The sequence below is a fragment of the Brassica napus genome, chromosome C3 (assembly GCF_020379485.1).
Source record: "Brassica napus cultivar Da-Ae chromosome C3, Da-Ae, whole genome shotgun sequence".
NCBI classification, from domain to species: domain Eukaryota; kingdom Viridiplantae; phylum Streptophyta; class Magnoliopsida; order Brassicales; family Brassicaceae; genus Brassica; species Brassica napus.
In genome coordinates, this window is record NC_063446.1 from 72,940,265 (window position 1) to 72,965,506 (window position 25,242).

The window sequence follows — 25,242 nt, forward strand, 5'->3', positions numbered from 1 at the left end:
TTCCGTGGAAGTCTTCAAAATAAAATTAAATATTTAAATTTTATTTTTCAATTGCAAAAGTAATCTGAGACGACTTACACTGATCGAGAAAATTTCCACCGACAGTTGAGAAAAGACTTCTATGGAAGTCTTATGGTGGAAAACTTTCATATAAGTCTTCTAGAAAGAGTCAAATTTCTGATAAAGTTTGTTCAATTTCAAAACTAACATGCTTATCCGAGAAGATTTACGCATAAATTTTTTCTGGTATTTTTGAGATTTTTTTGTTAACAAAGAAAGTTGGAAGACTTCCAGAAAAATCTTCTCTATAAGACATACACAAATTCAATTGCAAAATTAACATCTGCATTGACCAGAAGACTTTCGTATAAGTTTTCTACGGAAGTCTTATGGCGTATAGATCTAAAATAAAAAATTATTTCATACGTTCAACCAGTGAGATAACTTGCTTAGCTTTTCTAAGCACATATAAGTTCAACACGAAAACGACCCACTTGTTAATGACCAGGATTCTTGAGGTTGAATGGCTCTGTGAACCTTAAAAAGTTTAAAATCAAAATCTTTGGTTTTTTGGATGAATAAAGAGAGAAAGTGAAAGAGATGTTGTTTTAGTGCATAAGAAATGAGATAGGAAGAGTGAAAATCTATTTTAGGTGAATTAAGAGTTTTAAATTGGTTGTTCATGGTGGTTAGTGTATTGATGTCAATGGTAATATTGTAAATACTTAAGGAATATGAGGATTGTACAGTAAAATGTTCATTTCTGAAAAAAAAATTAAAAAAAAGTAAAGGCATTTTTATGAATAATCTAAACTTTTAGGGCGAATAGAAAAAAATGAAAGTTTTAAAAAAATCATGAGTTAATTTTGTGTTTGACTTTGAGTTTTTAAGTTATTTTTGCAACAAGCCCTAAAATATTTAGTAAATAAACATTTATACATTTAATGTTAACAAATATAGAAAAAGAATTTAGATTTGGAGGGTGGGTTTCGGGGGTGGGGTTTAGTATTTAAAAAAATAAATTAATAAATTAATATTTAAAATTTAAACTATTTTAAAAAGAATTTTTGGATTTCAAAATAAAATTTTAAATAAGAAAATTTGAAAGATTTTTTTGAAGAAAAATTCAAAAACTTATTATTGAAAATATTAAGAATTATTTTATTTATATAAATATTTATATTTGTATATCTATAAAATAAGGATGGAGATGTCTTTTGTATTTTAATAAACATACTTTGGTCATTTTCTTATCTGTGTGCATTTTTGGTGAAAAAAAACATATTTTAAAAGTCTTTTGAAAAAATTACTTTTTATATTTGGTTAATAATGCCATCGAAAAAATGAAAAAAATACTAGAAAATATATGAATAAGTTTCTAAACAAACGAAAACGTTGGTCACGTGGCTTAATCGTAGCTTTAACTAACCAACCACCGTCCATAGAAACTCAGATCAAACAAAACAACGTCAGTTTCAGTTTCTCTCAGAGCTTCTCACCCTCTTTCAATGGCGAATCCCAAACCTCACCTCTTCTCTCTCTCCTTCTTCTCGCTTCTTCTTCTCCACTTCCCCACCGTCTCCTTGGCCCAGACGCTCTTCGTCTTCGGCGATGGTCTTTACGACGCCGGCAACAAACAGTTCGTCTCTTCGAACCGTGTCGACGCCAGCTTCCCTCCTTATGGAATGACTGTCGGAGAACCTACGGGACGGTGGTCCGACGGTCGTATCGTTCCAGACTACCTCGGTAACTAATATTCTTCATCAAACTTGAAATCTATGGCTAAAGTTTAATCTGATCTTGTCGTTTGTTCTAAGCAGCTGGTTTCATGGGTATTCCTCACATCCCTCCGATACTCAATGGCACGGCGGACTTCTCTCACGGCGCTAACTTCGCCATCGCCGACGCCACCGTCCTCGGCTCCCCTGCGGAGACGGTCAGCTTTTTTTACTTTATCGTTAATCAACATAACTTGTGATCCAAGTATAGAGACTGCTTTAAGTGTGAAGAACTCTAGATCTCAGATTAGGTCAACGCTTGAAAGAGTTTAGGTTTGACTAGATCTCTGTTTCTTTTTTCCGACAGTTGACTTTTTCACAACAAGTGATCAAGTTCTCGGACAACAAGAACAAGTGGTCAGCTCAAGCACGTTCTGAAGCTGTCTACTTGTTCTACATCGGCTCTGATGATTACTTGAAGTTTGCCAAGAACAATCCAAACCCCTCCGATGATCAGAAACAAGCTTTTGTGGACCGAGTCATCACCGCTATAGAAGCAGAACTAAAGGTAAAACAGAAAATAACAGAAGCTACAAATCTTTAATATTTTGCGGGTTGTTTCTCTCATCTCTACTGGATCTTTCAGGTGATTTACGGGTCCGGAGGTAGGAAGTTCGCGTTACATAACTTGGCACCGTTGGGTTGCTTACCGGCCGTGAAGCAAGCAAACGGAAACGTTCAGGAGTGCGTGACGTTGCCATCGGAAATGGCAGCTTTGCATAACAAGAAGCTGCTGCAGCTCTTGGTTGAGCTTTCAAGACAACTCAGTGGCTTCCAGTACTCGTTTTACGACTTCTTCAGCTCCATCAAACACAGAGTTATCAAGTCTAAGACTTACAGTAAGTCTTTTACAATGTGATTCTCATGGGCGACCACGAGCATATTCAAGTGAAACATTGATATATAATTCCCAAAATTTAATAAATATAACCTCCAAATTATTTAAAAAAATTACCAAATTTTCTATAGAATGGCCGGCTCTGGTGATCCCGTCATATCATAATACAAACCATTTGGTGACATTTACCATTTATGTTGCAGCATTTGAGACGGGAATGGCTGCTTGTTGTGGAACTGGGTCTGTCAATGGAACTAGTTGTTCAACTAACAATGTATGCGCTAAGCCTGAAGACTACCTCTTCTTTGACGGTAAGCATTTGACGCAAGAAGGGAACCTTCAGGTCGGGCATTTGATGTGGGGAGCAGATCCGGTAGTGGTTGGACCGAACAATCTGAGGGAGCTTCTTTTCCTTCCTTTGAATACTACGGTCATGTTAGCTGACATACAAGACGCTATGGCTGCCATGAGCCCGAAGCAGAACAAAATAGAGTCACTTTATGATATCAAGATGATGGAGTCGGAGATGGAGAATCAGTGGCTTTATCAAGTTGGTAAAGCTGTCTCCTTTCTGATCTAAGATTTGTGTTTCAATATGTAATCAAATCCAGGAGCTACTGTAATAACAAACAATCTTTGTTTTGTTTTGCAATAAAATAATCAGCTTCTGAGTGATAGGAGATAGGTGGATAAAAAATGTTGCGTTTCATGGAGCTACTAGAAAAGTATCAGTAATGAGTCTTCTAGACATGAATACAAGCTATTTAGAAGGTATTTGTTGCCTGAAAAGGCGCATTGCCTGTTGAGCGGATTCTAAGAAATACCGGCAAGGATAGGAGATAGGTGGATCATCACAATTTGCGGCTTGCAGTTATCAACAAAATATAAAAGACAGTGATTAAGCATTGTATTCAAAAAATTAAAGCAAGGTTTGTTGATATTGATCAAAACATTTATATTTCATAGATGTTTATATGCAAGTTGTATAAAAATTGACTATGCAAAAACAACGAGAATTCTCAGACCAATGCGACTGAAACTGACATGTATATTGTAGTTTCTAAAGTCAATATGGTTGAGAATAACCATATAAAATGGTGGTTTTGATGGCACAAATAATATATTGTAATGATATGTATATTTGCTCTACAAAACGTAAAATATGTTTTTTGGAAAAATCCAAAACATACAAGTTTGATTTATTAATCAACTTGAGAGAACTATGAAAATAGTTGTATCAAAAATGTTAATTTCTAAGAATGAAACACATTTTAAAGAAAATTGTAATAATTTTCGAAATTGTTTTTTTATTCATTTAAATCTAAAGGAGTTGTAGATTAACTTTGTAAACTCTTAAGAGATGTTAAATGTAATTATGCATGTTTTTTAGTTATCTCAAAAAATGTGGAGGAAGCTTTGTTTACCATATAAAATCGTTGGCAAGAGGCCAAATGAACTTAGTTATAGTTATCACAATATTTTTTTTTTATAAAACTAGTGTTATACACTGGGTTTTGTGTATAATGGTTAACTGTATCTTCAAAACAAAATGACAAAAATTATTAGACAATTGAACTCGACTAATCTCAAGAGATTATGTTCACTATGATGACAATCTAGGATCCTTATATTAAATGGGTGTCATGAGATCATATTGTTATATCATCAAAATGAATGGGTAGTCTGTGAATTAAGATAAGGTTTGACAATAACTCTACCTAACTGACTGGAGATCCCAAAAAATATGTTCAAAGAGACAACTAAGTCAAACTAAATCTATCCAAATCACTGTAAGACTTCGGTCTATATCCAGTTCCTAGGATGATTAAACTATGTTGCATGTAAGGAATAGAAGATAAGCATTTGCTTTTAATAGTTTGTGTCCATTGTTTTGAAATATGAATGGAGTAGTGATATTCCTCAAATCACTTTGTGAGTGTAAAATGTGGCAGAAAATGCTATATTCTCAGATTTTTTATTTTTTATTTTTTTATTTTGTTTAACCTGGAGGGACTTCCACCTCCAGGGGCCAACCCCTCGGCGCGAAGCGGACCATTTGGTACTATGAGGAATTAGATACACCAATTGCCTGGCCAGCGTATCGAACCCGCGTGTTCCGTATTGGGGTTTTTTATTTCCCCTCAAGACCATCTGGACCAGCTACGCTGGTTTTCTCCGATATTTGTTTCAAACAAGAGTCTAGATGTTGTGGAAATGGTTTCTTTAGAATTTTGAGATTATGGTAAAACAACCGAGGTTCACACCAGTTGTAATAAAAAAATTTGATGAATGAAATTTAAAATTCATTCAAAAAAAAAGAAAAATGAAGCAGTAATCAGTGACTCTGTCAAGTTGGTAAAACTGCATCCTTCCTGATCTAAGATTTGTGTTGCATCATGTGATCAAAGCCAGGAGCTACTGTAATAACAAACTAGACAAGAAACTGAGATTTGGTCTTCATGACAATAAATCAATCAGCTTCGAAGCTAGGAAAGCCCAATTATGGGTCTATTTTAGTTGATTACGGCGCTCAAGTTCTTTATTTGATCTTCCGTTTCAATCTGAAACATTGGGGTTTTACAGACCGAACAAGAAACAGCTTTACAAGCTTACAAAACACGTAAACAAACCGGTCTACAAAACACGTAACACAAACCGGTTCAAGAAACCGCGATTTGAACCGTCTTAGACTTCGGTGGCTGCGGCGGCACTTTCCCAACGGTGACTGTCAAAACTCCATCTTGATACTTAGCCGCCACAGCCTCCACGTCAGCGTCTTCAGGCAACCGAAACTTCTTCACGAGATTCTGAGGAAGTCTCCTCTCGAGCCTTATGTACTTGCATCCTTCTTCGCTCTCGTCATGATCCTCTCTCTTCCTCTTCCCGTTACTCTTCATCACCAGCGTCCTCTCTTCCTCTACAGTCACCTATTCAAAAAAATCACACGAAAACCAATTAGCTTCCGTTCATATAGATTACACATGTCTATCGGTTATAATACAATATTAGAGAAGATACTCACTCTCTCAATTTTTGATTTAAATAAACTGTTACAATGATCACTCTTCTTATACTTTTTTTTTTTGTAACAAACTAATAAACCAATAACAGAATATTAAACCGGTCGGTTCAGCATATTAAACCGTACTCTGTTTTACAATACCTGGATGTCGGATTTGGAGATTCCGGGGATGTCGACGTAGAAGATGTACTCTTTGGGAGATTCAAGAATGTCAATTGGGATGTTGTTGTTGCTTCCTCCTCGATTCTCGTTACCTTCACCGGAGCGGGAAGTCGGGAAGATCAGCTTCTCGATGGTCTCCGGCAAACCGAACAAGTGGTTGATCGCGACAGCACTCATTTCTCGGACTTCGGCTTGAATCTTCTTGTGATTGTTGGCTTCTGCTTCGTTTTGAATTAGAGTGACCATGCTTAGCTCCAAACTTATAAAGAGAGATGAACCAATAAGCTGGAAAGTTCCAGATGGATAAATCTAGAATGTGCGAGTGGTTACGCGTGTCAATAAGATGCTTCAACCTCACCAGTCCCGTTTTCTTGGGCTGTAAAGGTTATGAGGCTATAGCCCATCGGATCCGAATTTCTATCTGTTCATTTTTTGGCGAGCATTTTACTTTTTATATATACAAATTAGTCAATTTCACCTCACTGTTATTTTAGTGGAGTCTTGAGAGAGACTTCGGACAACGTACCTAATAACTAAAGAATAGCTACATCATCACTTACGTATGAATCATATAAATAAACACTAAAGAATAGTTGATCAAGCCGTTTTAACGGTTAACTTTTAGTATATATATGAAATGGTTTATTCAAAAAATAAATAAAGTTTTAAATGGATAACATTGAAAAGTTAGAGATTAAAATTGCTTAAATGAAAGTTATGTTTTTTTCATTTTGAAAGATCTAAATTTTAAACGAATTTCTCCGTTTAGACCGAAAAAATCTTATTGTGTTTTACTTAGTTATCTTGAAGAAAACCACTTAATTTAGTTAAGTGCATTTTCCTTCTTTGTTTTTGCTTCGTTTTTAAAATAAAATTAAGAAAACATTTATAATAACGATGAATAGAATTAAAAAAAAATAAGAAACTGGTTTCATTTGTATTATCTACTACTAATGTTATAGCTGCAAAACCAAAAGTTAAAATCACTTCAAAATCTTAATTTAAAGACTTTTACTGATATATGTCTTTATTGTTTCGTCTCGATAACATGTGCATTGCTAATTAGATGACTATATTTAGCTATACTGATTACATGAATGGATTTTTATTTTAATTATGTTTATGTATTTTTTGGCTTAAAATGTTTATGTATTTTTACTAATTTATTGACAAAAAGTAATATCAATATTTTGGATAGATAGAAAACGAAATGCTGATTATAAAAAAAATACAAATTATTAGATCCAACCTAGCTATATGATCGTTTATGGTCAAATCCGGTTCAATAATTGAGGCAGTCCGGTTCAATGGGTTAAAGACATCACATAAAAGTTAACTTACCACTGCTGATCATGCGAATATTCACGTCTCAATTATTTGTTTTCTTTTTGTTATTAAAGGAAAGAATAATGGGCCTTTTCGTCAATTAACAAAAAAACCAATCGGGTCAATAACGGAGAATAATCATCCGGTGACCTTATCTCTTCGCCGGTGAGAAAATCTCAGATCTACAAAATATTCCAATTTCACATCTTTCACCTTCTCCGATCTAAGTTATGGAGGAAGAAGACGAGACTCAGCCATCTCCAGCTCCTTCCTCTCCCCCAGTTTTACCCACAAGCAACGTCACGGTGGCTTCAGCGACGAAACCGCCTCCCTCCCCACCGTCTCCGTCTAGAAACGCGTTGGCTTTAGTCGTCCACACTCCCTCCGTCACCGTGAACAAAAACGGACGAAGCGGCGGCGGAGGAGGAGGAGGAAGAGACGACTGTTGGAGCGAGGAAGCGACGAGAGTTCTAATCGACGCGTGGGGGGAACGGTTCGCCGAGCCGGGGAAAGGAACTCTGAAGCAGCAACAGTGGCACGAAGTAGCTGAGGTCGTGAACGGGAGCGGTCAGTGCAAGTACACCAAAACGGATGTTCAGTGTAAGAACAGGATCGATACTGTGAAAAAGAAGTATAAGCAAGAGAAGGCCAAGATCGCTTCTGGTGATGGGCCGAGCAAATGGGCCTTCTTCAAAAAGCTCGAGTCTTTGATCGGTGGTGGTGGGAAGGCTCAGGTGGTGGGAGCACGTAGCTCGGGTCCAATGCGGTGGCATTTTAGGAAACGGAGTGCTTCCGAGACCGAGTCTGAGTCTGATCCTGAGCACTCAGCTGAGAGTCTCCCTCCGTTACAACCGTTGCCGAAGCGGTTGAAGATGGGTGAGTCAGGAGTTGGAGAAGTGGCGAAGGCGATTCTTGGGTTTACTGAGGCGTATGAGAAGGCGGAGACTGGGAAGATTAAGCTGATGTTGGAGTTGGAGAAGGAGAGGATGAAGTTTGTTAAAGAGATGGAGTTGCAGAGGATGCAGTTTTTGAGAACTCAGATGGAGATAACACAGAAGAATCAAGAGGAAGAGAGGAGCAAGCCAAGGATCAATGATGATCGCAATGTCAAGAATAATGGCGATGTAAGTAGCTGACAGCTTGAAACAAATTATGATATTGATATGATTTAAAAGACGTCTCTAGATTGCTGGATTAGGATTTAACGTTATTGTTGTTGTTGTGCCTTGTGGGTTATGTAAATGTAGAAGCTTATTATGGGTTTAGAGAACTGTGATCATCATCTATCATGTTGTTGTTATGTTATCTTGTCTTAAAAATGGGCAAATTAAAGAATCAAACTTTTCTTAGTATAAACCTGAAATCTCCAGCTTGTGATTATAAGTTAAGACAGTAGGATATTCCCACATGGGTCATGTCTTAACAGTCAGAGAGATTAAAGAAACCTTTGGAAGAAACTGTTGATTAGTCAGCATCTTTATCCATAATTAAAATCTCCTTAATTTAACTAAATCTAATAATTAACCTCATATTGCTTTTCTCTGTCCCTTACCTCTCTTTCCCTCACAGAAGAAAAGGAAGATACGAGGCAATAAATGAGTTTTTAAAGGAAGATTATTTTAGTATAATGGGATTATCTCTCTGTCAGACATGAATCACAAGCTTTGCAAGGACCTTAATTATTTACTTTGCTGCATGATAAGAGTAACGGAATTAAAAATTCAATTTATTTACTATTACAGAACCACACTACTCTCTCAGACAACATGTCTAGACCCCAGCACATTTGGAACCCAAACAAACATCCTTTTTATTACATGTCATTTTATTGCTTGGCTTGCAATCCACGTACACACATAGGTTACAAACTAAGCATACATATAGAATCAACGACTTCAAATAAGAGGAGACACATACATAAGACTCTGAACAAGGTCTAGAAAAAAAGCAAGAAAGTGATGAAATTAAGTAGAAAAAATAGAAGAAAAAAGCATCTCAGATCCAACAAGAGACCAGAGTGAGTTTATTACTGATAGTACATGAGCTGCTGATGCGCCGCAGCTACATTCTGAAAACCACCATCGTACATAGCTGCATTTGCTCCAGCTGCATTTACATGCCTTAGAGAATGCTGAGCCTGAGGATGCATCTTGGCTAGAGCCAGTTGCCTCTCATAGGCTAAGAGGTCCATTGGGGACAGACCAGGGACTGGCACCGGCGCTGGTGGGGGAAGTGGGTTTGAGGGTGTTCCTGTTGGAGTTGGTTTGTTTCCCCATGAGCACTGCAAATTTTATCACAGAGTTGGGTTTAGGACCCAAGTAAGGTCAGTTCTAAGTAAATCATAACTGAAGTTAGTACCTTTATGGGTCTGCTAAAGAGGAAAGGCTGAGAGTTGCCCATTTGAATAGCAAGAGCAGCCTCGTCGTGAGTGTTATATCTCACAAAACCAAAGCCCTTGTCTCGCTGGACACGAACCTCTTCAATGACTCCAGCGCCAAGTGTATGGAACATGCGGTGTAGATCAAGCTGAGTTACCTGCAACATTGATCAACTGTCACGACATGCCAAAAAGACCGCCAAGAGCTGTCTCTCTGTGTCTGATATAGAGAAACTCCGAAAGGGTTTGAGAACTTACTTCTGGAGCGAGGTTTCCTACATAGACAGTGGTATACTGAGGATTGTTTTCAGGAGCTTCTTCGTTTGAGATTGAGATCTCTCTACCGTCCTCTGAGCCGTTTGTAAGTTCAACGACACTTTTTCCATCAGAGCTATGTTTTTCCTCGCCAAAAGTAGCACCTTTTGTCGCCCAGTTGCATCTGATTTGTCTGCTACTTATCCATTTACCTGAAATGAGGTAACAGAAACATAGATTACAATGCTGACAAAACTATATTAAGATAAAAAGAACTTAATTCTAGACACAGAACACCACAAAAGCTAAGCTTCTCTAGCCATGCTATCATTACACTTAAATGCATCCTTACAAAAGTGAACATTTAAAGCTCTAAACCCAAAAGCTGTTACCATTCATCTCATTTATGGCAGTTTGAGCATCCTGCAGATTACATGTAACAATTAAAAATCAATATAAAATCATGAACGGAGATAAAACAAACGGTCACAAAACCTGCTGATTGCGGAAAGAAACAAACCCAAAGCCTCTTGAGCGTCCAGTTTTCTGATCCCACATCACTCTTGCATCCCTACATACGAATAACAGATCTTAGTTCCAAACAAACAAGCTTAAATCAATCAGTAACAGCAGCTGATATAAGCACCGGAACTTACGAGCAAGTGTTGAAGGCAGAAAAGCTCTCAAACAGTGCTGCATCAGTAACCTCTGGACTGAGATCTCCAACAAAAATGTTGAAATGACCTGCATTCCATGGAAACAAACTCATTCAGCAACAAGCCTCTCTCACAAAACAAGCAAACAAAATGCGAATCTTTGTGTAATCACTCTGTCCTAATAAGAACTTACTTGATGTGTCTTCCCTTTGACCAGTGGCATACGCCCAATTAACTTTGATAGGCTGTCCAAACCTGTTAAAATACAGAAATACAATGTAAGAACGTATGAACAGAATTTAAACAAGAGGAAACATAAAGTATCAAGCCAGATGCTTACAGATGCCTTCCGTTAAGAGACATGATAGCCAAACCAGCAGATCTCCGATCAAAGTAGTGAACAAATCCATATGATGACTGACAAAGCGTGAAAAAAAAACAACATTTAGAAGTTAGCTCGAGATAGTAAGTTTTAGAGAAAATAGAAAGAAGAGTGACTCCTCCAACCTTATCCTTTCTGATGAGCTTACAGCTTTCAACAGGGCCGGTGCTAGCAAAAATCTCTTGAAGAAGAACCTCAGTGACCTGCGTATGGATGTTGCCAGCATACCTGCACACCCCACCAAAACTCAGCCTTTTACAAAACCATCTTTGAAACTAAAAATGTTTTGTTCAAACAATACTCACACACTACGACAAGTGCTGGGATCAAAACCAGGAGGAAGGTTTCCACTTGGCAGAGGCTCCATCTGAAGAAGAAAAAAATGCAGAAAGCATAAACCAATACTGTCTACGGTAATTGCAAAATCACTACTTTTCTATGCGAAAGTCCACATTACCAAATTAATTTAAGACCCAGAAGAATTAAATTGAAAATACACAAAGAAATTAAGAATCACTAACACGAAACCCTAACCCACAATAGAAAGCTCGAAACTTTTTATGTTAGAGAAAGTAACTCAGTGATACCCATTGATTCGGAATTTTCAGAACAAACCCTAATTTAGAATCAAAACCGATTCACAAACCTGAGGAGGAGGAGGAGGAGCCATAAGACTAGGATGATAGAGAGAGTGATGCTGCTGTTGCATCATCGCTTGCTGCATCATTGCTTGTTGTTGTTGCTGTTTCAGCCTCTGGTTCTGCATCCTTTCTCTCCTCACAGTTTATCTGTTTTGTTTCCCGAGAAAAGACCTCTCTTTCCCCTTAGCTCAGGGTCGAAATCAACTAAAAGAAATGGAAAAAAAGAAAAGAAAAAAGGAAAAATAAGAGAGGAAAGAGAAAAACAAAATTGCACGCTCTGTGAAAGGGCCGTACGAAACTAGTGACCATATATAGAAGAAGGACGATTTCTCTGAGACAGAGAGAGTATATACTAGTCTCACGAAGCTGTTACTGTTCGATTCCGTCACTGACCAATCACTCTAAGCTTAATGTTTCTTTCCAGCCCAGCCCAAGGCCCAGAGTGTGTACACAAGTGCAATATAGTTGCACAGAGACACAATTAACTGATGTCACAGCGCAGTAAATATTGGTTTCCGTGACAGACCAATAACTAATAGTAGTGACGGTCCAGCCCAACTTCCAAACTTGCTAAATTTTGCATTAGACAAGCACAGTCGATTTAAATTCATGTATAATTTTGTTTTAATAACAAGATCGTTACTCGTTAAAAAGTTTATCTCAGACCAATTTTGAACTAAAAATTTTATATGTAAAAAAACTTGACAAGTATCACACCAGTCTGTACTTTATTTAGTTTTTTTACTTTTGGTTATGACTGAATTTTTTTTTTCTTTTCATAATGATTAAATTGTATTGGTGATTACTTATTTACTTATTTATTTAGTTTTTGTCAAAAAATAGCATTCAAGAAAAAAAATGACCAGTATAGTTCTTTTTATTTTAAAATTTTTAATATTTATTTTTCAGTTTTTAAAATTTGAAATTTTATCCCCAAAACTTTACTCTTTAATTCTAAACCTAAGTTTAGATTAGTTAATCATATAAAAAAAAATTATTTTTGTTATTTTCTTTATTAAAAATTATTTTCGTCACAAAAACTTAAAAAAAAACTGACAAAAAAAAAAGCTATCTTACAGAATTTATCATTACTTAAAGTGTTTTATCTTCTTTTAATCTTCTTACACAACCATCAAGTGTTCCTTCCTTAATGTCGGCAGGGTTCTTTTAACGTTATTCTACAAAATCAATAAACAAATACAAATCACACACACAACCCACGAGCAGACCGTTGAAAATTCTGTTGACTATTTCCCTACGATGTCGTTTTAATGACTTTCCAATTATGCTCCTGATTCGTTTGTCCATTTCCGTTCGTTTTTATTCATTTGACGAGAATACGAATCGGATACGGCATCGTTTAACTCATTTTACATGTTTACCCCTGAGTTTACTAACCTAGAACCTTCTCCATCTTCGCGACCACGGTCATCTCATCTGGTCAGGCTCAGCTTTCCCCTTTTCGTCTTCTTGAACCACCTCCGTACGCTCGTTGATCTCCTCCGCTAGATCCGCTTGTGACCACCTTCTTCTCCAAAATCAAACTTACTGAATCGCCGACGGTTCCGTCTCTTACTCCTGCTTCTCCGTGTTAATCGCCGGCACCGCCGTCGAATTCAATCACCGTCTGAGCGGCGACCGTCTTCAGATCGCGAAGCTCTTGGCTCTTTGGATTATGGAATCACCGGATATTCGCGGCGGCGACGGTTCTGATTTCGCGACGCTCGAGACGGCGGAGAAGATAATACTCCGGTGGGACTCAACGACCTCCGAGGAAGCGAAAGAGAATCTCATCTTCCAAAGCGATCGCGAGGAAGTGGATCGCTACTTGCAAGCAGTCGACGAAGTCCAGCGCCTCGTCTCCTCCGTCTCCATCTCCGACTTCGATAGCCGCCACGAAGTCAAAGCTAGGTCAACGATACAAATCGCCATGGCCAGGCTCGAGGACGAGCTCAGAAACATCCTCCTCTCGCAGACCTCCACTTTCGAGCCCGACTCTCTCCTCCTCGATTCCTCAGCTTCCTCTTTCGCCACACGCGCCGATCTCGAAGACACCGAAACGGCCCCTCCTGACGACGGCGAGGGAGAGGAGCAGGAAGAAATGAATCTGGTTCTACCGGACGGTTCGGAATCAAATTCCGGTTCAGACCCCGGTTCGAGCCGGTTATCGAGCCGAAGAAGCAGTTGCAAATCCACAAGCAGTATACGAGAGATCGATCTCGTCTCCTCGGAAGCCGTTTCCGATCTGAGATCGATCGTTCGGCGCATGATCGGCGCGGGATACTCTCGCGAGTGCCTCCAGGTGTACGGCAACGTTCGCAAATCCGCCATGGAAACGATCTTCAAGCAGCTGGGGATCGTGAAGCTAGGGATCGGCGACGTCCAGCGCCTTGACTGGGACGTCGTCGAAGTGAAGATCAGGAGATGGATACGCGCGGCGAAGGCTTGCGTTAGGGTTGTCTTCGCGAGCGAGAAGCGTCTCTGCGAGCAGATATTCGACGGCGGGGAGGTGGAGGAGACTTGCTTCATGGAGATAGTGAAATCCTCTGCTCTGCAGCTTTTAACTTTCCCTGAAGCTATCAGCATTAGCAGAAGATCGCCCGAGAAGCTTTTCAAGATTCTTGATTTACACGATGCGTTGGCTGATTTGTTGCCGGATATGGAAGAGATCTTTAACTCGGAGTCGTCCGAGACGATTCTTGTTCAGGCAACTGAGATTCAATCTAGATTAGCGGAAGCGGCGAGAGGGACTCTTGTGGAGTTTGAGAACGCGATTTTTCGCGAGCCTTCGGTTGTTCCCGTCCCTGGGGGGACTATACATCCGTTGACGAGGTATGTGATGAACTATCTGAACTTGATTGCAGACTATAAGCAGACTCTTGTCGAGCTCGTTATGTCGAAGCCCTGCGCGGGTTTGAAGTGTACAAATGATCCGGTAAAGCCAGATATGGATATAAGTCAGCTTGAAGGATGTTCACCATTAGCTTTGCATTGTATATGGACCATGGTGATGTTACAATTCAATCTAGAAGGGAAGTCTTTGCACTACAGAGACGAGGCTTTGTCGCATATCTTCATCATGAACAATGTGCATTACATAGTTCAGAAGGTGAAAAGCTCGCCGGAGTTGAGAGAGATTATAGGAGACTTTTATTTGAGAAGGCTTACGGGGATATTCAGACACGCGGCAACTAAGTATCAGAGAGCCACGTGGGTCAGAGTGTTGAATAGCTTGAGAGATGAAGGGTTGCATGTGAGCGGGAGCTTTTCGTCAGGTGTGTCGAAAAGTGCTTTGAGAGAGAGGTTTAAAGCTTTTAATACAATGTTTGAAGAGGTTCATAGGGTTCAGTCGACGTGGTCTGTTCCAGATGCTCAGCTTAGAGAAGAGTTAAGGATATCTTTGTCGGAGCATTTGATTCCGGCTTATAGATCGTTTCTTGGAAGATTCAGGGGGCATATAGAGAGCGGAAGACATCCAGAGAACTACTTGAAATACTCTGTTGAGAATCTTGAAACCGCAGTGTTGGATTTCTTTGAAGGATATACCACGGCTCCACATTTGAGACGGTCTCAGTGAAGTGAAGACGGTATCACATTCTTTCCGCTTTCATGTAACGTTGTTCAGACAAATCTCTTGTACTTTGTAATCATATTTGTTGAGTGTGTTGTTTGCTTGTTACCAAAATTTCAATACTCCATTTGTTGATAAATGTTTGCTTTTGTTGTATATTTGTGACACGTGTGTGTGCTTACAGTTCTTCAGAAACACATCTAAATGCATTTTTTTATTATGGCCAAATCAACTATAGCTTAAGCCTTTACTGAGGCAATATCCAGAGTCTGACAACAATTAATTGGCGGCTTGGTTGGCCTGAACATATGCTGACCTGGAATATTAAGGAACAAATCCAGTGTTGTTTCTTATTTTTGATCATTTAAAATGTTATAGTCATGAAGAGTATGTGGAAGAGTCTCTGAGCAAATGTAATATAAAGGCTCTAGAAAGATCAAAGAGGCAATAATTTGTTATCATTATTTTGTTGAGATCAGTGTATATGTGTTGATTAAGTGGATTCTTGCAATCCTGCATGTGCGAACGCCAAATGGATTATTGCTAAGATTATTCGTACAGACAGAAGAAGATTAAGTGGGGACCTTTCTAAACTTGTCTTGGTCTTCACTCTTCAGTAATCAAAGATTAATGTCGTATCACCATAACGAATAATGCTTCGTAATATGCGGTACAAATATTCGAAATGATGGGTTGTTTTATAATATAGTTCTTGTAAGTATACTGTGATTATTAAAAAGGATCATAATCGTAACTTTGGTTCAAAGGTCGCCATACCAACATCGAGCCAAATACAACATTAGATCATTGTTTTTAAACCTTATTCAAATTAAAAAACGTAACAATCAAGTAACATTATATTATTTTTATTATTTAATTTTAGCGTTGTTATGTTTTACAAGTCCCAACCCATAGAAACATACAGCCAAATACAACATTAACCGGTACGCAAATCTCTGGGGACTTAACCGAAGTTGATTCCTTGTGCCAGAGGTAACTCGTTCCCATAGTTGATAGTACTGTCAAAAGATAAACCGGTTTAACGAATCAAAAAACTTAAACCGGAGGATCTATTTAAATCAAAACAGAGAGAAACTGTTACCAAGTGGAACGGCGCATATACTGCTTCCAAGAGTCACTACCAGCTTCACGACCGCCACCAGTCGCTTTCTCACCTCCAAAAGCTCCTCCTATCTCAGCTCCATTCGTCGGTATGTTCACATTCACTATCCCACAGTCACTTCCCATTGGTCTAGTAACCAAAAACCATCACAGTGAAACTCAGTTTCAGTCAAATAAAGGTTTTCTAAAGCTTGTTTGTAGCACTTACCCGATCCACTTGAAGATGTTCTCGGGGCTACGGGTGAATATCGAGCTGCTTAGACCTTGAGGAACTGAGTTGTTTATTGCAACAGCTTCTTCAAATGTCTGTCCAGAAGAAGAAAATGGTTTTGATTTACTTGTATGCATGGCTCTAAAAAGAGGCAAATCGGTCCTAGCCGTAACAATTTTCTTGAAATTCAATTATACGACAAAAATTTGTTAAAACCATTCTAAATCTGTTTAAACCGTCCTTAAATCTGTTTAGATCAATCTAAATTAGTTTAAATCTGTAAAATTAAGTAATAATGTTATTACAATCCACAAATTTGTATAACTTTTTTTTGTTTTATATATCTAATTTATCAAAATAATTTTATAATTAAATCTCAAAACTAAAATATCTTACAAAATATAAAAGATATATAAAATAAATCAATAATTCGTTAAACCTAGTCCATAAGCCCTGAATAATTTGCCTAGTTGCTAGTTATTTACAACTAAGCGATGGTATATAAGTATTTCTGAAGAAAATTTAAACTTTTTAGAGACTTTTTACCTTAAACTTTAGAGCATATAGAACCGGAGCAAACAGCTCTTCTTTAACAACAGCAGCATCTGATGATATCTCTATTATCGTAGGCTCCACAAAGTTTCCTTCACCGTCAACTGCTTTACCTCCCGTTAGTACTCTACCACCCTGCAATTGCAAAAGGGTTTTAATAAACATCTATAAATGGTTCTTGATTTACACAGCAAAGTACTTGCCTGGGATTTGATGACTTCGATTCCTTTCTCAAAGTTTTTCTTTGATTCAGGAGTATGTAATGGTCCTAACAACGTCCCTTTCTCGAGAGGATCACCGATCTTAACTTGTTTGTATGAAGTCAGGAGTTGCTCAAGTACTTTTTCATACACACTCTCATGCAATAGCTTCAAGACACCAAAAACAAAAGCTTTAAGCAAAAGGAACAGTTTAAGCATCAAAAATGGGATTAGATTCTTTCTTACCAGCCTACGGCAAGTTGTGCAGCGTTGACCAGCGGTTCCAACCGCAGCAAACAGAACAGAACGTGCAGCTAACTGAATGTCAGCATCGTCCATGACTATGATCGCATTGTTTCCACTCAGTTCAAGCAAAGTTTTGCCAGATCTAGCGCTCACTGTTTGTTGCACCGTTAAGCCCACCTATGAATGAGAGCAAAGAAGTAAGCTCAGTGTGTTTTTGGTTGAGTGGTGGATTATTAGTAGAGAGGACATGACGTACCTTGGAGCTTCCAGTAAAGGATACTAGAGGAATGCGTGTGTCTTTGGCTATTGCTTCGCCAATCTCAGCGCCACCACACATGGCAGTGAAAATGGCACCGGGTAAATGATTCTTCTCTAGAACCTCAGCCACTAGTTTGGCCATTGCGATGGTAATCAACGGTGTAGTTGGAGCACCTTTCCTGTGGAAACCAAACGTATTAAGGACAAATTTTACTTCACTAGTATGCAGTTCTCAGCTTTATATCATTTTCAGGGAACAAACTATAAAACAACAAGATGGATACTTAGAGAATCAACTACTAGATAGTAATTATTGACTTTAAATACAGCTTCTTAATGTAAGAGATTGCTAGAATATCCTCAAAGCTTGGATTCGAGTCAGGTTGATTACTTACCAGACAACACAGTTTCCGCAGACCAGTGCAATGCATGCATTCCAACCTGTAACACCACAACATTGTCCTTAAATTTATTGCTTGTATCATTAGTTCTTATGCTTCTCAGTGATACTTAGATAATCGTGGCACAACTCTAGTTGCCAAAATAGAGGGAGCTTAAAATATCTCTATTGTGTCTACTCTCATGTTGGGAATCAGAAAATGAGCCATCTTTATGAGACGCATTAAATCAGAGAATGTCCAAGATTTAGGATTGGACACAAGCAAGACTTACCAAGAACTGCACATGGGAAGTTAAACGCTGTGATAACACCAACGATGCCAAGAGGATTCCACATCTGCGTTACAATATCCAAGCAGAAGGTTAATAATCATGTTGTACCAAAAAGCATTCTACTATATAGTTCAGTGAAAGGAACTCATAGTTCACACCTCCAACATCATATGATTTGGGCCTGCAAGAAAAGATTTTGAAGATTTTAGAGATACATCTTTAAGTTCGAAAAACAGAAAAACAAGCATCTCCAAATCCAAATAATCAAGAGGAACTCACGTTCAGAAGGAATGACAGATCCATTGAGTTGTCGGCTCAAACCAACAGCAAAATCACACATGTCAATTACTTCCTGCAAAAGTTGCACACAATGTGTTATCTAAGTTATATGAAGAATCAGCCTTTTATATTATATGTCAAGGTTCCTTTTTTTTTTTTGGTAAAAAGGGTAACAAAGCTTACCCTAAGAAGCCTACATGTAAGGATGAAAAATAAGAAACTAAGTAGTAAAGATACCTGAACTTCACCAATGCCTTCGGCAAGGATCTTTCCCATTTCAAGAGAAAGAAGACGGCCAAGATAGTCAAGCTTGGATCTTAGTGCGTCTCCGATTTGCCTAACAATATCACCTCTCTTGGGAGCAGGAACCTGATCAAATCAAAGATATACTCTGTTAGCTAGCTATCAAGTGAAATTTGCTTAGAAATATGCAATTCACTTGGACATTTTACCTGCATCCATACTTTAGCTGCTTCCTCGCAAGCCTTCAGACCTGTTTCGTAATCTTCCAGAGAAGCTTCAACAACTTGAGCAATTGGCTGCATCCATAGTTAAAAGCATTTCAACACAAAAGAAAGAGTAAAGGAATCAACTTTAGAAAGTACATGCATCAAACAAGAACCTGATTGTTAGCAGGATTCAGAGTAGAAACAACAGGACCGTTGCCTAGCCATTTGCCACCGACGTAGTTTCCAAGGTTGTGAGAGCTGCTCAGCCCAATCTCACTCAGAAACTCGTACTCTTCGCACGAAGAACCCATCTCTAAAAAAAAACATCACTCAACCATAGCAAAAACACTGATTCAAGAAAAGAGTAGTAGATTATCACAGGAACAGAGAGAGAATCATTACCTCGTTATCGAAGAATGGGAGTTTCTGAGTACTTTTTGATCACGGAGTCTTTATAAGAGGAGTGAGTGAAAAAAAAAAGAGAGAGAGACGTGCACGACTTTGTGATAGCGATTAGATTGACAACGAAAGCTGAGCTGCTGAGCCAATCCTTCTGGCTTCACCTCACTCGGATCATATGACGTTTCGTCACGTGTCCTACGCTTTCTTTTTCCGGGTCGGAATCAACCCGAATAGGATCCGGATTAGAGCCAGGTAAAAGACACGCAATACAAGAAATGAGTTTGTTGTCTTCTTGTCGCCCTTGCCTTTTTTTCCTTTAAACACGTACGATTATATTAAATTTAAAAGACTTATCTATATATCTATGCTGTTAAAGCAGAATTCTATTGTCTTTTTTACAAAATTTATATTTTTCTTTATTAACATTGTATGTTTCATTAAAGACAATCAAGTAATATTAATAACACATCTATATTGTGTCAATTTTTTCGGATCTAGCCCACTGTCCACTTTAGATCTCTCTTGGGCCATTTGGGCCGATTAAGAAATCAGATCCAATTCTCACATTTTTTTCCGCTTGAGCCATTGAGTCCAAGTTCAAATAATTTATTTTCAACCATTCTTAATTATTTTTTTTATTTTCTTAATATAATTTAAGCATTCATAAAAAAATTATATTTTTTCATTGAAAAGTATAAATATTTATTAAAAGTATATAATTTTTTTTATTAAAGATATTAACCACATAATAAAATTAATTTATCAGAGTTATACTAACTTAATTCAGTAAAGAAATAAAGTTTAATTTTTTAAACATAAATAGTCATTTAAAATGAAACACGATAAAGAAAGATAATTTTTTTAAGTCTTTTATAAAATAAAACACAAATATATGAAATATGACATTTACTAAATATTTGTCAATTGAAAAAAAAGGAAAATGAACCCGCGTTTTGAAAGCGCGGATCAAAATCTAGTAAACCATTATATCCGGAGCGAAGTTCAACGGTAACAAGATATGAACCGGAAGGATCCTCGACGGTTTAATGAACATCATAAAACACAGCATAAAACAAGTGATAACAAAGCTAAATGAGAGAGTCTTTTCGGTTCTGTTGAGATTCACCTAGTCTCTTCGTGGAACCTCGATGTTGGAGCTAGAGCTGTTCATGCTCGTTTCACCGCCTTCCAAACTTTTCCGTTTGGTATAATCAACGTCGGTTTCGATTACTTCATGCTCATGGTAGTAACCTTTTCCTAGATTTTACGCTGCCAAACAAATATGATGGACTTTGAAACCATAGCGCCAGTGACAAAATGAGAGCTAATAAAGACTCTACCGACATGTGATGGATGTACAAATAATGTCAATTTAAGCACAACGTCACAGTTTTGGGCTAGGTGAACTCTTTGCACTGAGGCGTGATGACAGACTGTAAACAGGCATGATGCTTGAGAGAAGGAATAATGGTTCAAGTTTATATCAATCAGCAAGTTTAAGCTCCATAAATAGTTTTGGTTCAAACCAAAGTATGTGTCGGTTGAGTACCAGTGGCTTTTACGTTTCAAGTTTAATTGTGAATTTGGTTTAGTTCGGTAAATTACAAACAATTGTTTAAAAACATAGTTTTAATAAAGTTTTACCATTTCTAATTGACCGAAATAACTTGAATTTTAACCGTAATCAAACCATAACCGAAAAACTTTGATTAGCTTTCGTAAGTTTTTAATTAATTGAACTCAATAGAATTTTTTTCGGTTCAGTTATGTACAGTTACACCATCTAAACCGAATAACTCCAACCGGACTAACCGTTCTACCGGAACCTGCATTCATCCTCCCTTTCGAGTTTCTATGTTTCTTTAACAGGCCTCATATGACCCATTCAGGCCCATTAAAGGTTAGCGAGAGTCAACGTAGCGGTTACGGTCTGGTCAAACAAACCGAAACGAAGATCCGAATGAAGCAAGTAAAGAAGAATCAATCACACACAAAGCAATTATCATCACCGATCATCTCTCCTTTCTATTTTCCGTCAAAATTTCCAAAGAGAGACAGAGAGAAAGCATTCCTCCGGGTCAAACAGATCACGTCGATTAAACTCCGGTGAGCATTTTTCTTGAATCTCGTCTGATCGAATCCAGAATCCTAGGGTTTCATCAATCCTCAGTCTGTGTTCTCTTGTTCGTTTAGGTAGCCCTCAGCTTTGTTCCGGTGATCTATGGCGGAGTAATTGGAATATATAGGTTCAGATTTCGAGAATGAGAGCTGTGAATTGTCTATATAGCTCGAGCAATCCCAGATTCCGAGGGATCTTCAATGCCCTTTGTGCTCTAACCCTCTTCCTCTTCTTCTTTAACAAGAACCCTTTGCTAAAGAATCAATCTTTCGTTGATGGGTCTCCTCCTCCTCCTCGTAGGAGGCACATGATTGAAACTTACTCTGGTGACACTACTGCGATATGCTCTGGTTTACACCAACACATCGGCTACACCGACCAATGCCAGTTCTTGAAATCGAACCCTCTTTGTTATCCGGACAGCTTCTTCGACTACCTCAGCTTCTTCTACTGCACGTGTCAACATTTCAAGATGTTGGGTTATATTGCATTAGGTGTTTGGCTCGTTGCTTTGTTTTACCTCCTAGGAAACACCGCTGCTGATTACTTTTGTCCTTCGCTTGAGAAGCTCTCTAAGCTTCTCAGGCTGCCTCCTACCGTCGCTGGCGTCACTCTGCTTCCCCTTGGTAACGGAGCTCCCGATGTGTTCGCGAGTATAGCTGCTTTTGTTGGTTCGGACAAGGGGGAGGTTGGTCTCAACAGCGTCCTTGGTGGAGCTGTGTTTGTGACTTGCGTTGTCGCTGGGGCTGTTTCGCTTTGTGTTGCGGATAAAGAGGTTAAGATCGATAAGAAGTGTTTTATAAGAGACTTGTGTTTCTTTCTGTTCACGCTGGTGGCTTTGTTGGTGATTTTGACTGTGGGGAGAGTGAGCGTTGGTGTCGCCGCCGCGTTTGTTTCCATCTATGTGGTGTATGCTTCTCTCGTGGCGGCGAATGAGATTATCAGGAAGCATTCGAAGAGGTTGAAGCTTGATTCTTTCACACCTTTGCTTCCTATTCAAGGAAGTGTGTTTTCGCCGAGTGGTGGTGAAGAGGATGTGTACAGCCCTTTGCTAGAGTTTGACACTGAGGAAGGTCCACCCAAGCTGCACGACTCTCTACCGCAGTGGATGTGGGCTACTAATGTAGCCATCTACTCCGCGAAAGCAAATGTGCATGATGATGAAAGACCTCCATGGGGATGGACTGAAGACGGCGGAGAAGGTGATATCTCCTTGTGTTCTAAGATTACATACTTGTTGGAGACTCCGCTTACAGTTCCTAGACGGTTAACAATCCCATTGATCGAGGAAGATAGCTGGTCTAAGACGTACGCTGTAGCTAGCGTCTCGCTAGCTCCTCTCCTTCTTGCTTTCCTCTGGTGCAGCCAAGGTGAAGCGAGTCTTCTTATAACCTACTTTATCGGTATCGCGACAGGATCCACTCTTGGCTTTCTTGCGTACAGAAACACAGAACATGACCGTCCGCCTCAGAGATACTTAATCCCTTGGGTGCTTGGTGGATTCATCATGAGCATTGTATGGTTCTACATGATAGCAAACGAGCTCGTTGCTCTTCTTGTGACATTCGGTGGGATCTACGGAATCAACCCGTCGATACTCGGTCTAACCGTACTCGCTTGGGGTAACTCAATGGGTGACTTGGTCTCAAACATAGCCTTGTCGATGAACGGTGGAGATGGGGTGCAGATCGCGTTGTCAGGTTGCTACGCAGGTCCTATGTTCAACACACTTGTTGGGCTGGGTATGTCGATGCTTCTTGGTGCTTGGTCCAAGAGTCCGGAGACTTACATGATACCTGAGGATAATAGCTTGTTCTACACGATAGGGTTTCTGATATTAGGGTTGCTTTGGGCTCTTGTGATGCTCCCAAGGAACGAGATGCGACCGAACAAGGTGATGGGGATTGGTCTGATCGCACTGTATCTGATATTCGTCACTTTCAGACTTAGCTCTGCTATGGGGTTCATACCTTGGGCTGCTTAAAGAAACGCCATTGTAACGAGCTTCGAGATTTAAGATTGTTATCAGCTTACAGATCATTTAGTTAGAGAAAGCCACACTGGTTCTGAAGACGGTCTTGTTTGTTGTATTATGTTGATGTACCTGATAATGAACGTGAGACATTAGATCTTGGTCGCTGTGGTTGATCTCGATAGTAGATTGGACAAACGGATTATGTATTCGAAAATAAAGATGTGTTGGCCTTGTCTTATTGGGCCGACTTTCTCAACTCAATAACACTGCCCACTTGTTTTCGTTACAGAAATTACATCCAATAACCCCAAAAAAAAAACAAAATCTCGTTTTCTCCTCTTTTCTCTTTTTATCTTTCTTTCTACGCACACCAGATGTTTTTTCTTATAAATAAATATTTATTTGTATAAATAATAATATATATTTTAAAATTTATCCGTTTAAATGATTATTTAATATGATATTTCTAAACACAATAATTTTATAGTTTATATTTTGATATCATTCATATTTTTAAAATAAGATCCGTATATCCGTACAAATATATTTTTTGGAACCGTGCAACCAAACGGGTATTTATTTTGACTTTTTATAACTAAATTATTGTTTTTATAATTGTTTAATTAAATATGTGCTTATTTAGATATGTTAAATGGTAAGCTTATAAATGTATTACTACAATAGTAAAAATAAAATCATACAAGCTAAAAAATTATAATTTAAAGTCTAAAATTAAATAAAAAAGTAATAGTCTTATGAAGATAGATGATAAATTAAATCTAAAAGTCTAAAATAGAATAAAATAAGTCTAAATAGCATAAATAAATTATTGTTTAAATCCAAAACTAAGAGAAGTTTATATATACAATATAACCAATTTAAAGTGGAATTAAAATGGGACCCCTAAAATGTGTTATACAAGTTGGGGCCTAAGGCAGTTGTCTTTCTCATAACAAGGTAGGCACGCCTCTGTTTACAACAAACCTATTCAAACAATGTTCTATTCATTTCTATGAACTTATATAAGCACAGACGTAATGACTTGAGAGAAAGTTCCATAACACTTCACCTTTTGTATTTAGTAACTGCAACGCCTTTGATGTATATAGCCCAGCCAAACTTGAAGAAACCCATCAATAAAGCTCAACATTTTCACTCCTTTCAACGTTAAAGTTATAAAGGTGGAGACTTTATCATGAGCAATCATGCGTTGGTACTTAGACGATACAGAGCAAAACTCAAAACTTGTTTTCAGAGATATTACCGAATTGAAAATACGAAAATGTCGGAGAATCTAACTCAAGCCATATTTTCCCGAGGATTGAGATTCCGAAATGAAATGGCGAGATTCCGTCGATCACTTTGGTGTCGTCAGCGTTGATGACTCGATTGATCTACTTTCTCAGATAATTCCACCTCTATTGCTTTCTCCGCCGCGTCTACCTCCGGAAGCTCCGGCCAAATAACCCTGAAAAATCAATATCAATATAAAAACCATAAAAACCTCATATATCCCATTGAATCCCTCAAAAAAAATACTGAAAATAGATCATTGTTGGTTAATTGGCATGAAACCATTCACTAACTCAATTAAATGGAACCCAGCCGGTTTAGCGAATTGTATCGACGGAGAATGGAAACTCTCTGTGATTTCGATATCATCAGATCACCTTCTTCTTCGATAAAGATCTAGACTTTTGGTTCAAGTTTAAAATCTAGACAATCGATTCTTAAATATCCATCTGATTC

The 25,242-nt window shown here is 38.3% G+C and overlaps 7 protein-coding genes across 9 annotated transcripts; 4 read left to right on the forward strand and 3 right to left on the reverse strand.

Annotated features, from left to right (window-relative positions):
• Positions 1–1,359: 1,359 nt before the first annotated feature.
• On the forward strand, positions 1,360–3,291 carry LOC106377321 (inactive GDSL esterase/lipase-like protein 25). The gene is made up of 5 exons (XM_048751447.1): positions 1,360–1,746; positions 1,821–1,936; positions 2,086–2,286; positions 2,365–2,617; positions 2,820–3,291. The coding sequence occupies exons 1-5, from the start codon at positions 1,509–1,511 to the stop codon at positions 3,194–3,196; spliced, it is 1,185 nt and encodes a 394-aa protein (XP_048607404.1). The 5' UTR covers positions 1,360–1,508; the 3' UTR covers positions 3,197–3,291.
• A 1,836-nt stretch (positions 3,292–5,127) lies between these two features.
• LOC106377322 (17.4 kDa class III heat shock protein) lies at positions 5,128–6,182 on the reverse strand. Its single transcript, XM_013817529.3, has 2 exons — positions 5,780–6,182; positions 5,128–5,543 (listed from the first exon to the last, which is right to left on the reverse strand). Exons 1-2 carry the CDS (start codon positions 6,044–6,046, stop codon positions 5,277–5,279), a joined length of 534 nt encoding a protein of 177 aa, XP_013672983.1. The 5' UTR covers positions 6,047–6,182; the 3' UTR covers positions 5,128–5,276.
• Positions 6,183–7,156: 974 nt separating this feature from the next.
• LOC106377324 (trihelix transcription factor ASIL1) lies at positions 7,157–8,482 on the forward strand. Its single transcript, XM_013817530.3, has one exon. It carries the CDS (start codon positions 7,357–7,359, stop codon positions 8,260–8,262), a length of 906 nt encoding a protein of 301 aa, XP_013672984.1. The 5' UTR covers positions 7,157–7,356; the 3' UTR covers positions 8,263–8,482.
• A 349-nt stretch (positions 8,483–8,831) lies between these two features.
• Positions 8,832–11,751, reverse strand: LOC106377325 (oligouridylate-binding protein 1A). The gene is made up of 11 exons (XM_022698386.2): positions 11,443–11,751; positions 11,102–11,163; positions 10,922–11,024; positions 10,755–10,831; positions 10,608–10,669; positions 10,415–10,502; positions 10,254–10,329; positions 10,151–10,181; positions 9,762–9,970; positions 9,485–9,661; positions 8,832–9,407 (listed from the first exon to the last, which is right to left on the reverse strand). The coding sequence occupies exons 1-11, from the start codon at positions 11,560–11,562 to the stop codon at positions 9,153–9,155; spliced, it is 1,260 nt and encodes a 419-aa protein (XP_022554107.1). The 5' UTR covers positions 11,563–11,751; the 3' UTR covers positions 8,832–9,152.
• Positions 11,752–12,756: 1,005 nt separating this feature from the next.
• Positions 12,757–15,164, forward strand: LOC106377327 (exocyst complex component EXO70A1-like). Its single transcript, XM_013817533.3, has one exon. It carries the CDS (start codon positions 13,113–13,115, stop codon positions 15,012–15,014), a length of 1,902 nt encoding a protein of 633 aa, XP_013672987.1. The 5' UTR covers positions 12,757–13,112; the 3' UTR covers positions 15,015–15,164.
• Positions 15,165–15,853: 689 nt separating this feature from the next.
• LOC106377328 (aldehyde dehydrogenase family 7 member A1-like) lies at positions 15,854–19,615 on the reverse strand. The gene is made up of 15 exons (XM_013817535.3): positions 19,400–19,615; positions 19,171–19,310; positions 19,001–19,087; positions 18,786–18,917; positions 18,549–18,621; positions 18,428–18,450; positions 18,270–18,333; positions 17,993–18,038; positions 17,596–17,776; positions 17,340–17,516; positions 17,097–17,261; positions 16,888–17,028; positions 16,339–16,436; positions 16,111–16,260; positions 15,854–16,027 (listed from the first exon to the last, which is right to left on the reverse strand). The coding sequence occupies exons 2-15, from the start codon at positions 19,306–19,308 to the stop codon at positions 15,973–15,975; spliced, it is 1,530 nt and encodes a 509-aa protein (XP_013672989.1). The 5' UTR covers positions 19,309–19,310; positions 19,400–19,615; the 3' UTR covers positions 15,854–15,972.
• A 1,730-nt stretch (positions 19,616–21,345) lies between these two features.
• LOC106377329 (cation/calcium exchanger 4) lies at positions 21,346–23,754 on the forward strand. 3 transcript variants are annotated; one of them, XM_013817537.3, is made up of 2 exons: positions 21,346–21,505; positions 21,593–23,754. In XM_013817537.3, the coding sequence occupies exon 2, from the start codon at positions 21,661–21,663 to the stop codon at positions 23,500–23,502; it is 1,842 nt and encodes a 613-aa protein (XP_013672991.2). In that variant the 5' UTR covers positions 21,346–21,505; positions 21,593–21,660; the 3' UTR covers positions 23,503–23,754. The 3 variants fall into 3 exon arrangements, with proteins under 3 accessions (XP_013672991.2, XP_013672992.2, XP_022554106.2); XM_013817538.3 differs by having other exon boundaries at positions 21,359–21,505; positions 21,597–23,754; XM_022698385.2 differs by having other exon boundaries at positions 21,403–21,592; positions 21,646–23,754.
• Positions 23,755–25,242: the final 1,488 nt, after the last annotated feature.